This window comes from Schistocerca americana, chromosome 8, assembly GCF_021461395.2.
Source record: "Schistocerca americana isolate TAMUIC-IGC-003095 chromosome 8, iqSchAmer2.1, whole genome shotgun sequence".
Lineage (NCBI taxonomy): Eukaryota > Metazoa > Arthropoda > Insecta > Orthoptera > Acrididae > Schistocerca > Schistocerca americana.
Genome location: NC_060126.1, coordinates 54,076,606 through 54,091,284, shown reverse-complemented (window position 1 = coordinate 54,091,284; position 14,679 = coordinate 54,076,606). Strand labels below are relative to the sequence as shown.

The window sequence follows — 14,679 nt, the reverse complement described above, 5'->3', positions numbered from 1 at the left end:
AATGTATAGACACTTTGTCAAGTATCAGAGATATGTGAGAATAAGGTAACGTATCAAGACCAAAGGGCTTCAGATTGTCAATTGTAAATAGCATCCAGAATCAAGTTAAGTAAGGTTTATGCTTTTTATTATTTTAATAAATGTGTGTGAAAATTAATCAAGTTCTGTTTAAAGTTGGTCACCGTCAATCTGCTACTCTAAGCGTGCAAGAGGCATTTCTATCGGCTGACCTAACGGCAGAAGATAAACACGCCACGATAAGACCACGAGATATATTGCTGACACTCGCCTACTTCATTAGAGCGACTTGTCAAATAACCTGATGGTGTGTGTACCGAAGGTCTTACAGTACACACACCACACAAACCTACTAATAAACAACAGTACTTACATTTTGACAGATACCATCCTTTCCATGTCAAACATTCCCTCCCTACAGCCTTGGAATCCGAGGCAAATGTATTTGTTCAGATGCAGACTCTTTACAGCAATACACCACAACTCTCATTTCAGCCTTCACTGGATGTAATTATCCCAACAGCCTAGTTCAAAGCAGATTTCCCAGACCATCACATCCAATCCTGGTACTGCTGATTCCTCCAAAAAGCAACTGCAGAGCACATCACTTATCACCCAGTATTATACTGGCCTTGAACTATTAATCAGCTACTTCGAAAAGGCCATGACATTCTAAAATCATGCACTGAAATGAAGTCTATTCTGTCTGAGATTTTGCCCACCACACCTACAACAACTTTTCGTCACCATACAAATCTCCGCAGTATCCTTGTCAGACCCTATGCTGCTCCTGCACCCATCTCCAAATCCCACAGCTCCTATCCCTATGACTGTCCCCACTGCAAGACTTGCTCTATGCACCCTCCTACCACAACCTCTTCCAGCCCTGTAACTGGCAAAACATACACTATCGAAGTGAGAGCCACCTGTGAAATGACACGTCATATACCAGCTGTTATGTAAACACTGTTTGGACTTTTACATTGGCATGACTGCCACCCAGTTACCAGTCAGAATGAATAGGCATTGGCAGAGTGTGTATACATGCAACACACAATATCCTGATGTGGAGCATGCTGTACAACATGACAGTCATGACCTCTGTGCCTGTTTCACCACACGCGCCATCTGGATTCTTCCCCAAGACACAAGTTTCTCAGAACTCCGCAGGAGGGACTAGCACTACAACATCTCCTTAGTTCTCACCACACCCACCTGGCCTTAATTTATGTGAATTCCTTCTGTCTCAGCATTTATTCAAAGTAACTACTTGTTTCTTCACTCAACATTAGTTTTCTACATCTCTCTTTTTCTCACTTGTCCATTTTTCGCCATCCCCTCCCAGCAATGCACTTAACTTTTCACTTTTATTAACTCGTGCACAATGCTTTAGTACTAATATCTGTCTTGCATACTCCCCTGTCTTCCACCTTTAAGCTCTCTGGTTTTCAAGCCTCATCTGGTGCAGTCCCCAACAGTCTTCCCTTCTCATCCCACACGGTACATCTCCCCTGACCTGTCGTTCTGGGTGACTTTTCTGAACTGTATGCCCTTCCCTAAACCTCTCCAGTTGTTTTTCTTTCTTCCTTCACCTCTCCTCCTTCCCCACCAGCTCTTCTGGCAGAAGAAGGAGCCACTGACTTCAGAAGCTGGTAAAAGTTAAATCCTTTTGTGTGTGTGTGTGTGTGTGTGTGTGTGTGTGTGTGTGTGTGTGTGTGTGTTTGTATTTGTATTTGTGTATGTAGATTTGAATCTGCAGCCATTGCTGTAACACATTGCGAGGCACCTCTCTAACTACCCCAAATATGAATATTTATGTATTTTATTATTCGCTATAATATAATAATAACACAACATTTACATTACTGGCGCAGGTGGGGAATCTATACCAAAATAATCTTATTGGTACCTATGGAAACCACAATGAAGGCAACTGACAAGATTCCTTGTTTTTGGAGTCCTTATTAAGCAACTGTTAGTCATTTGTTACAGTGTCTTCCCTATACAACTGGGAAATGGTACACCACAGTAAATACTTGAGCTGGTGTGATCCTTCCCATGTTTCAGGAAGGGGACAGTAATCACTTCCCTCCATAAACTGGGGTATTGGCCCACAGATTCTGTTAAAATGCATGCCGAGGTAATTCTTTGACTCAATATTCTAATGCAGTATGCCATAGTGCACTCTGTCCGATCCCAATACAGTAATGCGAGCCACAGATAGTGCATGCTCTGACTTCCTGTTCAAAAATAGTGGCTGCACCCTTTAGTGTTACTGAAGCTTAAGTGCTCTCAGCTAACTCTTGTCTGCATTGGAATGCTGGAACTGCATTGACATCCAAAGAAATTTGTCTGAGGTATTTCATAATTATTTGGGTTACAACTTTTAACGTCCTGATTACAGTACCACTGTTCAGCATGGTCATTGCAGAGCAAGCATTATCTTTCACGTCGATCCTCGCTTTTTTGATGATATCAAACATTTAATGTATTGTTAAAATGTTTGCCACTATTGTCTTTTTCTTTCTCTGATAAAGGACTGAGCTTTGCCTGAGTGATGTGACAGGCCACAAGATTGCAGCAAATAGATTACACTGGAACTTTCACAGAATTGCACACAGGCCCCTGACGGTTACATAGCACTCCCAGATCCACAACGAGACTGGCCATTCACCAGGCTTTATTGATGACCTCAGGACACAGGCAGCAGCAGCAGCAGCAGCAGCAGCAGCAGCACTACAGATGATGGTGGTGACGTTCTCTTATGCCCTGGATGCTGAACTGATGTCCGAGTACAGCCCGGTAATGGTAAAGAGGCCAACAGGCTTGTTATTACATTCATTTATGTGGCTCCGTGGTTGGTGCTGGTACATTCAGCCAGCAGGTCAAAACAGGAAAATGGTTACTTATCCAAAGACTCCTTGTTCCCTCTATCACAATGAGGACACACTAACAATGTTGTGCCTTGTTATAACTATAAAGGTTTGATTTTCGTAATGGAAAATCCAGAGGATTATTCTGTTGTTTGTTTGTTTGGTTTGGGGGATTAAAGGGACCAGACTGCGACGGTCATCGGTCCCTTTTTCCAAAAAATTAAAACCACCCAAAGAGAATAAAAACGAACAGCAGGAAAGACGTCAGACGACACAGGACAAGAAATACTCTTACAGAGATCAGACAAAACAAATTAAAATCACACAGTGTGTGACAGTGGTTGGCCGACCATAGAGATAAAAAGGAAAATCCAACCACCAAGAACACATTAAAAACTCAGCGTGAAATCATAGGCCAATGGCCAGAATCAACACAAAAGAACAGAACAAACACTCAAAAACCCCTGCCCGAATAAAACGTAAAACTAAGCCAGCCATAACAGGGTCATCAGATAAAAGGGCAGGGAGCATATCAGGCAGCGCAAATGTCTGCCTGACCACAGCTAAAAGGGGGCAGGCCAACAGAATGAGGGCCACTGTCAAAGCCGCCCCGCAGCGACTTGCAGGAGGGTCCTCCCGGCGCAGTAAATAACTGTGTGTCAACCGGGAGTGGCCAATGCGGAGCCGACAAAGGACGACTGAGTCCCTGCGGTTGGCTCGCATGGATGACCGCCACACAGTCGTCGTCTCCTTAATGGCACGGAGTTTATTGGGCGTGATCCAATCGCGCCATTCAGCGTCCCAAAGTGCAAAAACTTTGCGGCGGAGGACTGCCCGCAAATCAGTCTCTGGGAGGCCAACATCCACAGATGGTTTACTCGTGGCCTCTTTCGCCAGGCGGTCAACATGTTCATTGCCCGGGATACCGACATGACTGGGGGTCCACACAAAGACCACAGAGCGGCCGCAACGGGAAAGAGTATGCAGGGACTCGTGGATAGCCATCACCAGACGAGAACGAGGAAAACACTGGTCGAGAGCTCGTAAACCGCTCAGGGAATCGCTACAGATAACGAAGGACTCACCTGAGCAGGAGCGGATATACTCTAGGGCACGAAAGATGGTGACCAGCTCAGCAGTGTAAACGCTGCAGCCATCCTGCAAGGGACATTGTTCGGAATGGTCCCCTAGAGTGAGCGCATACCCGACACGACCAGCAACCATCGAACCGTCAGTGTAAACAATGCCAGAGCCCTGATACGTGGCCAGGATGGAATAAAAGCGGCGGCGGTAGGCCTCTGGAGGGACTGAGTCCTTCGGGCCCTGTGCCAAGTCGAGCCGAAGGCAAGGGCGAGGAACACACCATGGGGGTGTATGCAAAGTGGCCCGGAAAGGTGGTGGAACAGTGAAAACCCGAAGCCCGGAGAGAAGCTCTTTGATGTGGACCGCGATTGTACAACCAGACTGGGGCCGACATTCTGGCAGATGGACGACCGATTGCGGGAACAGGAGACAATAGTTTGGATGCCCGGGCAAGCTTAAAACATGGGCAGCATAAGCAGCCAGCAAATGTTGGCGCCGTAACCGCAGGGGAGGGACACCTGCCTCCACTAGTATGCTGTCCACAGGGCTGGTGCGGAAAGCACCAGTGGCAAGGCGTATCCCACTATGGAGGATTGGGTCCAGCACCCGCAACGCAGATGGGGATGCTGAGCCATAAGCCAGGCTCCCATAATCCAGGCAAGACTGAATTAACGCCTGATAGAGCCGTAACAGGGTAGATCGGTCGGCGCCCCAGCGGGTGTGGCTCAAGCATCGCAGAGCATTGAGATGCCACCAACACGCCTGTTTGAGCTGCCGGATATGAGGCAGCCAAGTCAACCGGGCATCGAAAACTACACCCAAAAACCTGTGGGTCTCCACCACAGCAAGACGTTCGTCAGCAAGATAAAGCTGGGGCTCAGGATGGACTGTTCGGCGCCGGCAGAAATGCATAATGCGGGTCTTGGAGGCCGAAAACTGGAACCCATGAGCTACAGCCCAAGACTGCGCCTTGCGAATAGCGCCCTGTAGCTGACGTTCAACAGCTGCAATGCCAGTAGAGCTGTAGTAAAGGCAGAAGTCGTCAGCATACAGGGAGACAGAATTACCCCACGGCCGCAGCGAGCCCGTTAATGGGTATTAAAAACAGGCAGACCCTTAAAACAGAACCCTGTGGAACACCGGCCTCCTGGACGTAGGAGGAACTAGATGAGGCCGCAACTTGCACGCGGAAGGTACGATGCGACAGAAAATTTCTGATAAAGATCGGCAGAGGGCCCCGAAGACCCCATCCATGAAGCGTAGAAAGGATGTGATGGCGCCATGTCGTATCGTACGCCTTCCGCATGTCGAAAAAGACAGCGACCAGGTGCTGACGGCGGGCAAAGGCAGTACGGATGGCCGACTCCAGGCTCACCAGATTGTCGGCGGCGGAGCGGCCTTTACGGAACCCACCCTGAGATGGAGCCAGAAGGCCCCGAGACTCCAGTACCCAATTTAAGCGCCGGCTCACCATCCGTTCAAGCAACTTGCAAAGAACATTGGTGAGGCTAATGGGACGGTAGCTGTCCACCTCCAGAGGGCTCTTTCCAGGTTTCAAAACCGGGATGACAACGCTTTCCCGCCATTGCGACGGAAACTCCCCCTCGACCCAAAGACGGTTGTAAAGATCGAGGAGGCGCCGCTGGCAGTCCACTGAAAGGTGTTTCAACATCTGACAGTGGATGCCATCTGGCCCAGGAGCAGTATCAGGGCAAGCGGCTAGGGCACTGCGAAATTCCCACTCACTGAATGGAGCATTGTAAGATTCTGGGTGGTGGGTGCGAAACGAAGGGCTCCGACATTCCATCCGCTCTTTAATGGAGCGGAAGGCCAGGGGGTAAGTCGCAGAAGCGGAACTCATAGCAAAATGTTCTGCTAAGCGGTTTGCAATGACGTCGGAGTCAGTACAAACTGCTCCATTCAGTGAGAGCGCAGGGACGCTGACAGGGGTCCGATAGCCGTAGACGCGTCGAATCTTGGCCCAGACCTGCGATGGAGTGACATGGAGGCCAATGGTGGACACATACCGCTCCCAGCACTCCTTCTTGCCTTCGCGGATAAGGAGGCGGGCCTGTGCACGCAGCTGTTTGAAGGTGATGAGTGTTCAACGCAGGGATGTCGCTTGTGACGCTGGAGCGCCCGCCGGCGATCTTTAATCGCTTCAGCGATCTCAGGCGACCACCAAGGCACAGCCCTCCGCCAAGGGGACCCAGAAGAACGGGGAATGGCAGATTTGGCGGCAGTAACGATGCCGGTGGTGACTGACTGAACCACCGCATCAATGTCATCACTAGAGAGAGGCTCAACAGCCACAGTGGAGGAAAACAAGTCCCAGTCAGCCTTATTCATAGCCCATCTGCTGGGGCGCCCAGAAGAGTGACATGGTGGCAGTGACAGAAGGATCGGAAAGTGGCCACTACCACACAGGTCGTCATGCACTCGCCATTGGACAGACGGTAAGAGGCTAGGGCTGCAGATGGAGAGGTCAATGGCGGAGTACGTGCCATGCGCCGCGCTAAAGTGTGTGGAGGAACCATCATTTAAAAGCGAAAGGTCGAGCTGCGACAAGAAATGCTCAACAGTGGCGCCTCCACCTATGGCCACTGAACCACCCCACAGCGGGTTATGGGCGTTGAAGTCGCCCAGTAACAAGAAAGGTGGCGGCAATTGGACTATCAGAGCAGCCAGGACATGCTGCGCGACAGCACCATCCGGTGGAAGGTAAAGACTGCAGACGGTAACAGCCTGTGGCATCCACACCCGAACAGCAACAGCCTATAAAGCTGTTTGTAGAGGCACAAACTCGCTGTGAAGAGAGTTAAGGACATATATGCAGACGCCACCAGACACCCTTTCATAAGCTGCCCGGTTCTTATAATAACCCCGATAGCCACGGAGGGCGGGGGTTCGCATTGCGGGAAACCAAGTTTCCTGAAGTGCAATGCAGAAGAAAGGGTGAAGGCTGATAAGTTGGTGGAGCTCAGCTAGATGGTGGAAGAAATCGCTGCAGTTCCACTGGAGGATGGTATTTTCCATGTCTGTGAAAGGCATGACGGGACTGGGAAGGCAGATTACGCCGCTGGGTCACCTGCTGCCTCCGATTGAGCACCTGTGCTAGTGCTAGTCTGAGGGACCCGCGAGATCGAGGTCCTCAGCGGACACCAGAATCTCCACCTCGTCCTCAGACGCAGAGCTGGAAGGGTGCGGTGGGGTGGCTGCCACCGCGAGTGCTTTGGGCTTAAAGCTCTTCTTCTTGGATTTCTCACGCTGCTCCTTGGGTTTAACTGGCTGGGAGGGCTTCACTGATTCAGTCTCCGGGACTGAGGAGGATCGTGAAGCCCTTCGACCAGCTGATTGTGGGCACTTACGCCACTGTCGGTCGTCAGTCTCCCCACTGGCGGAAACCTGGGAAGGGAGGGACCCAAGGGACCCCTTGCGAGCGTGAGAAGCCGAAGATGGCGGACACTTCTCCGGCTTAGAAGCAGGGACGGACGTCCCTGATGGGAGGGATGGAGTTGCTCCTGAGGTAGGTGGCACAGGAGCAACCCAGTGGGTAGCGCCGCCCACTGGCAAGGGGGCAGGAGGAGTTGTACCACTCATCGATCCGGCCGGAAGTCGCGAAACTGATGGGGCGAGCACAGGTGTTGTAGCAGCGGCGTAGGACGATGTCATTCTCACGGGATGTAATCGGTCGTATTTCCTTTTGGCCTCAGGATAAGTCAGTCGGTCCAGGGTCTTATATTCCATGATTTTGCGTTCTTTATGGTAGATTCTGCAGTCGGGCGAGCAAGGTGAATGGTGCTCCCCGCAGTTGACACAGATGGGAGGCGGGGCACATGGCGTATCGGGACGAGATGGGCGTCCGCAATCTCGACATGTGAGGCTGGAAGTGCAGCGGGAAGACATATGGCCGAACTTCCAGCACTTGAAGCAGCGCATCGGGGGAGGAATATAGGGCCTGACGTCACACCGGTAGACCATCACCTTGACCTTTTCAGGTAACGTATCACCCTCGAAGGCCAAGATGAAGGCACTGGTAGCTATCTGATTTTCCTTCGGACCCCGATGAACGCGCCGGACAAAATGTACACCTCTGCGCTCTAAGTTGGCGCGCAGCTCGTCATCAGACTGCAAAAGAAGGTCCTTATGGTAAATAACTCCCTGGACCATATTCAAACTCTTATGCAGTGTGATCGTAACAGCAACATACCCCAACTTGTCACAAGCAAGTAACCGTCGCGACTGGGCAGAGGATGCAGTTTGTATCAGGACCGATCCAGAGCGCATTTTGGACAAGCCCTCCACCTCCCCAAACTTGTCCTCTAAATGCTCGACGAAGAACTGAGGCTTTGTGGAGAGAAAAGACTCCCCATCAGCTCTCGTACAAACTAAGAATCGGGGCGAATAACTGCTACTGCCATCCTGAGATTTACGTTCCTCCCACGGTGAGGCCAGGGAGGGGAACGTTTTCGGATCGTACTTCTGAGCATTAAAATGAGCCCGAGAACACTTAGAGACTGCTGGCGTCTGGCCACCAGCGAGAGACGATGTACCACGCTTCATTGCGGGTCATCCGGCCTGATGCCACCTACTCCGACCAAGGGCCCTTCCCACGGGCGCCACCCAGCCGCAGCAATAGCCACCTGGCAGGATGGCCATTGCCGGTAGTCCTGATGCCCCAGGGAGATGGGCATCTACTCCTTGGCATACGTGGGGAGTTAACGGCGCAGGCATCAGTAGAGCGATCCCTGTGTTGTCAGGGGGCTACAACCAAGAGGGTACATGGCGGCCCCACAACAACGGACTGGCTACCATGCTGGATGTTAGGTGACATGTGGTCCATGGTCGCCGTCAGTGCAGAAAGTGGCACTGCACAGTGCAAGGTGGAAAGTGCACGCAGGAACGTATCAATGCCCAAGAGATGGAGAGCGGGCACGACTGCAATGCAACGACAGAGAAGCTGGCGAAAGGTCTGATCGCTAGATGGACACAATGCACCAAGTAAGGCGCCCTTCCCCAATCGGCTCGCTCTTCGGAAAAATTTTGAGAGATGGAGGTCAAACCCAACAGGGGACCATCACATACGGCCGAAAAGTTTGAGACTCCTTTTAGTCACCTCTTACGACAGGCAGGAATACCGCGGGCCTATTCTTACCCCCGAACCCGCAGGGGGCGATTATTCTGTTGAGCATTCTTAATTGTGAAGATTGGGCAACCTCTGCTTGTCCATTCAACCTGTTGAAATACTCTTTTTTCTGTGAAGTCTGATCACATTCCCACAACAGCCAGGAATTGATAAAGCTCACCCAGGCAGAGCTCTGATTGTCCAGGTACACCTTCTCCAATTGGGATGCGGCAGATTCCCCAGAGACCAGCCACTAATGACTGTCTTGCTTCAGCAACTATCCATCGGTATGCAGCACACCTTGAAATTGAAGTTTTTCTTTTAAGACATTTTTCCATCATGTGCAGTTAAGCCAAGACAGCTGCTCACCAAAACAACAACTTTTTACAATCCCAAGCCATATTCAGAGTTAACAGTAGTAAAAAGCTGGTTATTCTGACCAGACTACAGCTCAAAAAGTGCAGGTTTGCTATGCTTACGTCCAGAAAAAGGACCAGAGGGTGCACTGGCAGATAATGGCGCACAACGAGGGTGAGGAACATTAATTTGGAGGAGGTGATAGGACGGAGGTGGTGGAAACTTGGTTGGGAAACTATATGTTACCATAGGTTGAAGCTGGAAAAGTTTTTGGAGCATAGAATGTGTCTTAAGGATAATTCCCATCTGCATATTTCCGAAAATCTGGTGGTGAAGGGGAGGATCCAGGTGGTCTGGGTTGTGAAGCCATTAATATGAAGCATTTTATGTTCAGTTGTATGTTGTGCTATAGGGTGGTCCACTTTGCTCTTGACCAAGGTTTCGCAGTGGCCATTCATCCTGGAGGACAGCTTGTTGGTAGTCATACCAATATAAAAAGCTGTGCAATGATCGCAGCAGAGCCGCTATATGACATGGCTGTGTTCACAGGTGGTCTGACCTCTGATGGGGTAGGATAAGCCTGTGACAGGTCTGGAATTGGAAGTGCTGGGTTGTTGAATTGGGCAGGTATGGCACCTGGGTCTCACAGAGATATGACCCCTGTTGCAAAGGATTGGGATTGCGAGTGGCACAGGGATAGACTAGGATTTTGTGAATGATGAGTGATGGAACACCACTTTAGAAGGGGTGAGAAGGTTTTTGGTTACAGTGTCCCTCATATCAGACCATGACAAAAGATAAAGCCCAGATGATGGACGTGGTTCAGTTCCTACCCAAGATCCTTCCTACACAAGATCCTTCCTACCCCCCCAAAAGTTGTATCCTGTCACCCGCCCAACCTCCACATCATCCTAGTCCATCCCCATGCCACTCAAAATCCCAGCCCCTTGCCACAGGGATCATATCCCTATGGAAGACTCAAGTGCTAGACCTGTCCAACTCAGCACTTCTTATTCCAGCCCTGTCACAGGCTTATTCTACCCCATCAGAGACCGGGCCATCTGTGAAAGCAGGTACGTCGTATTCCAGCTCTACTGCAATCACTGCATAGCTTTTTATATGGGTATGTGTATCAACTAGCTGTCTACCAGGATGAACGGCCATGTCCGAATCATAGCCAAGAGCAAAGTGGACCACCCTATGGCACAACATGCAACAAAACATAACATGCTTGATTCTAATGGCTGCTTCACAACTTAGGCCATATGGATCCATCCCTCCACCACCAGCTTTTCTAAACTGTACAGATAGAAGTCATCCCTACAACACATTCTCCACTTCTGAAGTTATTTCAGTCTCAACCTACTGTAACCTATTGTTGCTTCACCCACCATCCAACAGTTTCAAGTCACTCTGTCCCCTCACCCTCACTGTGTGCCACTCTCAGCCAATGCACCACCGGTCCTTTTCCTTTCTCTGTTCCTCTTTCCTCAAAATATTTGCCTCTTAATTCTGTACACTTTTGCATACATTCAAACCGATTCTGAGAACATTTCCCCCACTCTGTTGTTGGTCCCTGAAAAACATGATTTTGGAAGGATTCGACAGCTTTCCGACATGACGATGGGAACAGAATGCAACAGAATGAATTCAATATTAATTAGATGTTCTTTTCTCCATCGGATGATGACTTGTTTTAATTAATGCAATGAATGGTTTTGCAACCAGATGTCTTGGCTGCTGATGAGTCATATGGGTTATACGATCACCTGTCCTAGAAACTTTTCCATTTCTAAAATTTTGTGCAGAGGTGAGTTGGACACCTTCGGAAATGCTTTCGGTTCCACTGAGTCTTGTCAACTGAAGGTTGGACATCGGAGAGAGAGACATAATTACTGTGAAAAACGTTCTGCATGCACATAGTAAAGACTACACTGGAACTATCAAGAGAAGTGTGAATACAAGGCTGAAGAAACATAAGGATCTTTGTCAACCACAGGAAATAGAAAAATTAGCTGAAGCAGAGCATCCTCTTCAATCAGGAAATCATGAGGTGAAGTTTTCAGAAACCAAAATTTTATCTACAATAACAAACTCTTATCCATAACTATCCAGAGAAGCCATCAAAATACATAAACATAAGGATAACACTAACAGAAAAGCAGAAGCCATGAAACGTAGCGATATATGGTTCACAGCTCTGCAGAATCAATAGATAAGTTTTAACTCTGACGGATTGACAATTTATAGTCAAGTTTTATCTCTGACAAAGAATCTTTCTGATGATGATATGTAAACTTCTACTAACCCCTTTTTTCACAATATTAATGTCACTCTACAAGATCAGACCCGTCACTTGCCATGACTCAGCAGAACCCAGCAGAACCAGGTCCACCTCTGAGGGTATTCAGCTCAGCTCTGACTGAAACTTCTGAATGGAAAAGTTTCATGGACCACAACTAGACAACCTTAGGAAAAAACCAATGGCAACTGTCTGTAGTGCTGAATGAAAATTTGTATTGCCATGAAGAAGAATGTCATGATATTTCAGTTATTTTTTCTGATTTCACTGATGACTTGTGGCAAAAAAATTGCCACAAATGAACCCTTTTTGTTAGTTTTGGTTCATCTTGGAACTCCTGAACACCTGACTGTTGCTCATACAAACATAACCAAGTGTCGTCTGCTGTTTTGATGTTTAATATGGATTTGGTATTTCTTATTCAAATTTTCTGAGCAATTTCTTACACCCACTGAAACGCACTTTGCCAAATTGTGCAGAATCAATCAATCAATCAATCAATCAACAACAGATATCTGCACCCACAATCCATGGTTTTTTTGAAACTGAAACAAGCCTTACTCAACTTTCACAAGATTTGTTGCTAACGGAAGCACAACCACGACAAAATGCTGCAAATGAATAGTAAACAAACTTTTGTGGAAGTGACTGATTATCAAAACTTGAATGAAGAAATTCTAGACACTTTGTCAATTTATGGCTTCACGAAACTCATAGTGAAACATGAGAAAAAAATTTGAGGAAAATTCCATTTTTTCACAATGATGTTTCTTTAAACATTTACTGTAAACAAAATGCTTGGCCAATTTATTAACTGCATTTGTTTCAACAACAACAAAAGACAATTTTTAAAACTATAATAATGTCACATCTCGATAGCACCATGTAATGGTCACTTGTAAAGTCTTGAAATGTGACCCTCAAATTACACTTTGCTTTCCTCTAATGCCTACCTTCTGCTGAACATTTTCTTGGCCAACAAGCAAATTTAGCAGGCATCCTGAAGCTACAGCACGTAAATTTCTTTCCTCTTCACAGCCTCAGATGCAAACTTCTCCAAAATTTGTATTAATGGTGGCAAACAGTGTGCCTCCAAAAGAAGTGTCCTTCCTTTATCTGTAAGAAATACATTACCTGGTATAACAATTCCAGGCAACATTGTAATTCACTTTTCAAACTAAGCCGAGAGGTAGATGGAGAGAGAGAGAGAGAGAGAGAGAGAGTTCAATACGTACCATTCTCATAACAGATGTTGCCTAAAGCTCGGCAGATCTGTATAAGAAGTTTAAAATCATCTTCTTTGCATCCAAGTGCTTAACTATGGCACCAAGTAATTCCGAATCAGCACATTTCCTCACGGCCAGCATCAGACTTTGCGAGTTCTGATATAACCTGGGCTGTTTTGCTGACAACATCCTTTGATTTCCAGTTTAAAAGAGCTTTTGCTTCAGGAACAAATTGTGTATTGGCAAGAAGACTCTGTAATTTCAATAATGTGCATAACTAAATCATTTAATCAACAAAAATAATCAATTTTTGAAAATATACAAGAAAGACCACTGGCTCTATAAGTTTCCAAACTATAATACTTTTTTATATCAACAATGGAAACTCCAGGTAGGAGCATCAACAATGTAGGAAAAGACAGATTGCTATTTACTGAAATGGAGACATGTCAAGTTGCAGACAGGCACAATTAAAAAACACTCATATATAGCTTTCAGTCACAGCCCGAGTCAGTAGAAGACACACGCACGCACGCACACACCCAACTCTAGCATCTTGGGCCGGAATGCAACATCACGTGGGATACAAGCAGCAATTTGAGGGTGGGAGAGGGAGAGGGGAGAGGGAGAGAGAGAGAGAGAGAGAGAGAGAGAGAGAGAGAGAGAGAGAGAGAGAGAGAGAGAGAGAGAGAGAGCGGGGGGAGGGAGGGAGGGAGGGAGAGAGAGAGAGAGAGAGAGTGGGGGGAGGGAGGGAGGGAGGGAGGGAGGGAGGGAGGGAGAGATAGAGAGAGAGAGAGAGAGAGAGAGAGAGAGAGAGAGAGCGGGGGGGGGAGGGAGGGAGGGAGGGAGAGAAGAGAGAGAGAGATGAGAGAGCGGGGGGAGGGAGGGCGAGGAGCGAGAGCGAGAGCTCAGCGCGAGCGGGAGGGAGGAGGGAGAGCTAGAGCGAGAGCGAGAGAGAGCGGGGGTGAGAGCGAGTGATCGGGTGGAGAGCGGAGGGTGGAGAAGCGGTGGGGAGAGAGCGGGGCGAGAGAGCGGGGGGGGGAGGAGAGCGGGGGGGGAGAGAGCGGGGGGAGAGAGAGCGGGGGAGAGAGAGCGGGGGGGGGAGAGAGAGCGGGGGGGGGAGAGAGAGCGGGGGGGGGGAGAGAGAGCGGGGGGGAGAGAGGAGCGGAGTGGGGAGAGAGCGGGGGGAGAGCGCGGGGGGGGGGAGGGGGAAGAGAGCGGGGGGGGGGGGGGAGAGAGAGCGGGGGTGGGAGGAGCGAGGGGGGGGGAGAGAGCGGGGGGGAGAGAGAGCGGGGGAGGAGAGAGCGGGGGGGAGGGACGAGCGAGCGGGGGGGGGAGAGAGCGGGGGGGGGAGAGAGAGCGGGGGGGAGAGAGAGCGGGGGGGAGAGAGAGCGGGGGGGGAGAGAGAGCGGGGGGGGAGAGAGAGCGGGGGGAGAGAGAGCGGGGGGGAGAGAGAGCGGGGGGGAGAGAGAGCGGGGGGAGAGAGAGCGGGGGGGAGAGAGAGCGGGGGGGAGAGAGAGCGGGGGGAGAGAGAGCGGGGGGGAGAGAGAGCGGGGGGGAGAGAGAGCGGGGGGGAGAGGAGCGGGGGGGGGGGGGGAGAGAGCGGGGGGGGGAGCGGGGGGAGGCGGGGGGGGAGTGGGGGGGGGGGGGGGGAGAGCGGGGGGAGGAGAGCGGGGGGGAGCGCGGGGGGGGGGG

At 49.6% G+C, this 14,679-nt stretch overlaps 1 protein-coding gene across 1 annotated transcript in view; it reads right to left on the bottom strand.

Annotated features, from left to right (window-relative positions):
* LOC124544642 (rap1 GTPase-GDP dissociation stimulator 1) overlaps positions 1–14,679 on the bottom strand; it is a 98,876-nt gene that overhangs the window by 72,547 nt on the left and 11,650 nt on the right. The window contains 4 exon segments of the mRNA XM_047123255.1: positions 12,712–12,794; positions 12,797–12,874; positions 12,994–13,215; positions 13,217–13,237. Of these exon segments, the coding sequence (XP_046979211.1) occupies positions 12,712–12,794; positions 12,797–12,874; positions 12,994–13,215; positions 13,217–13,237 (404 nt within the window).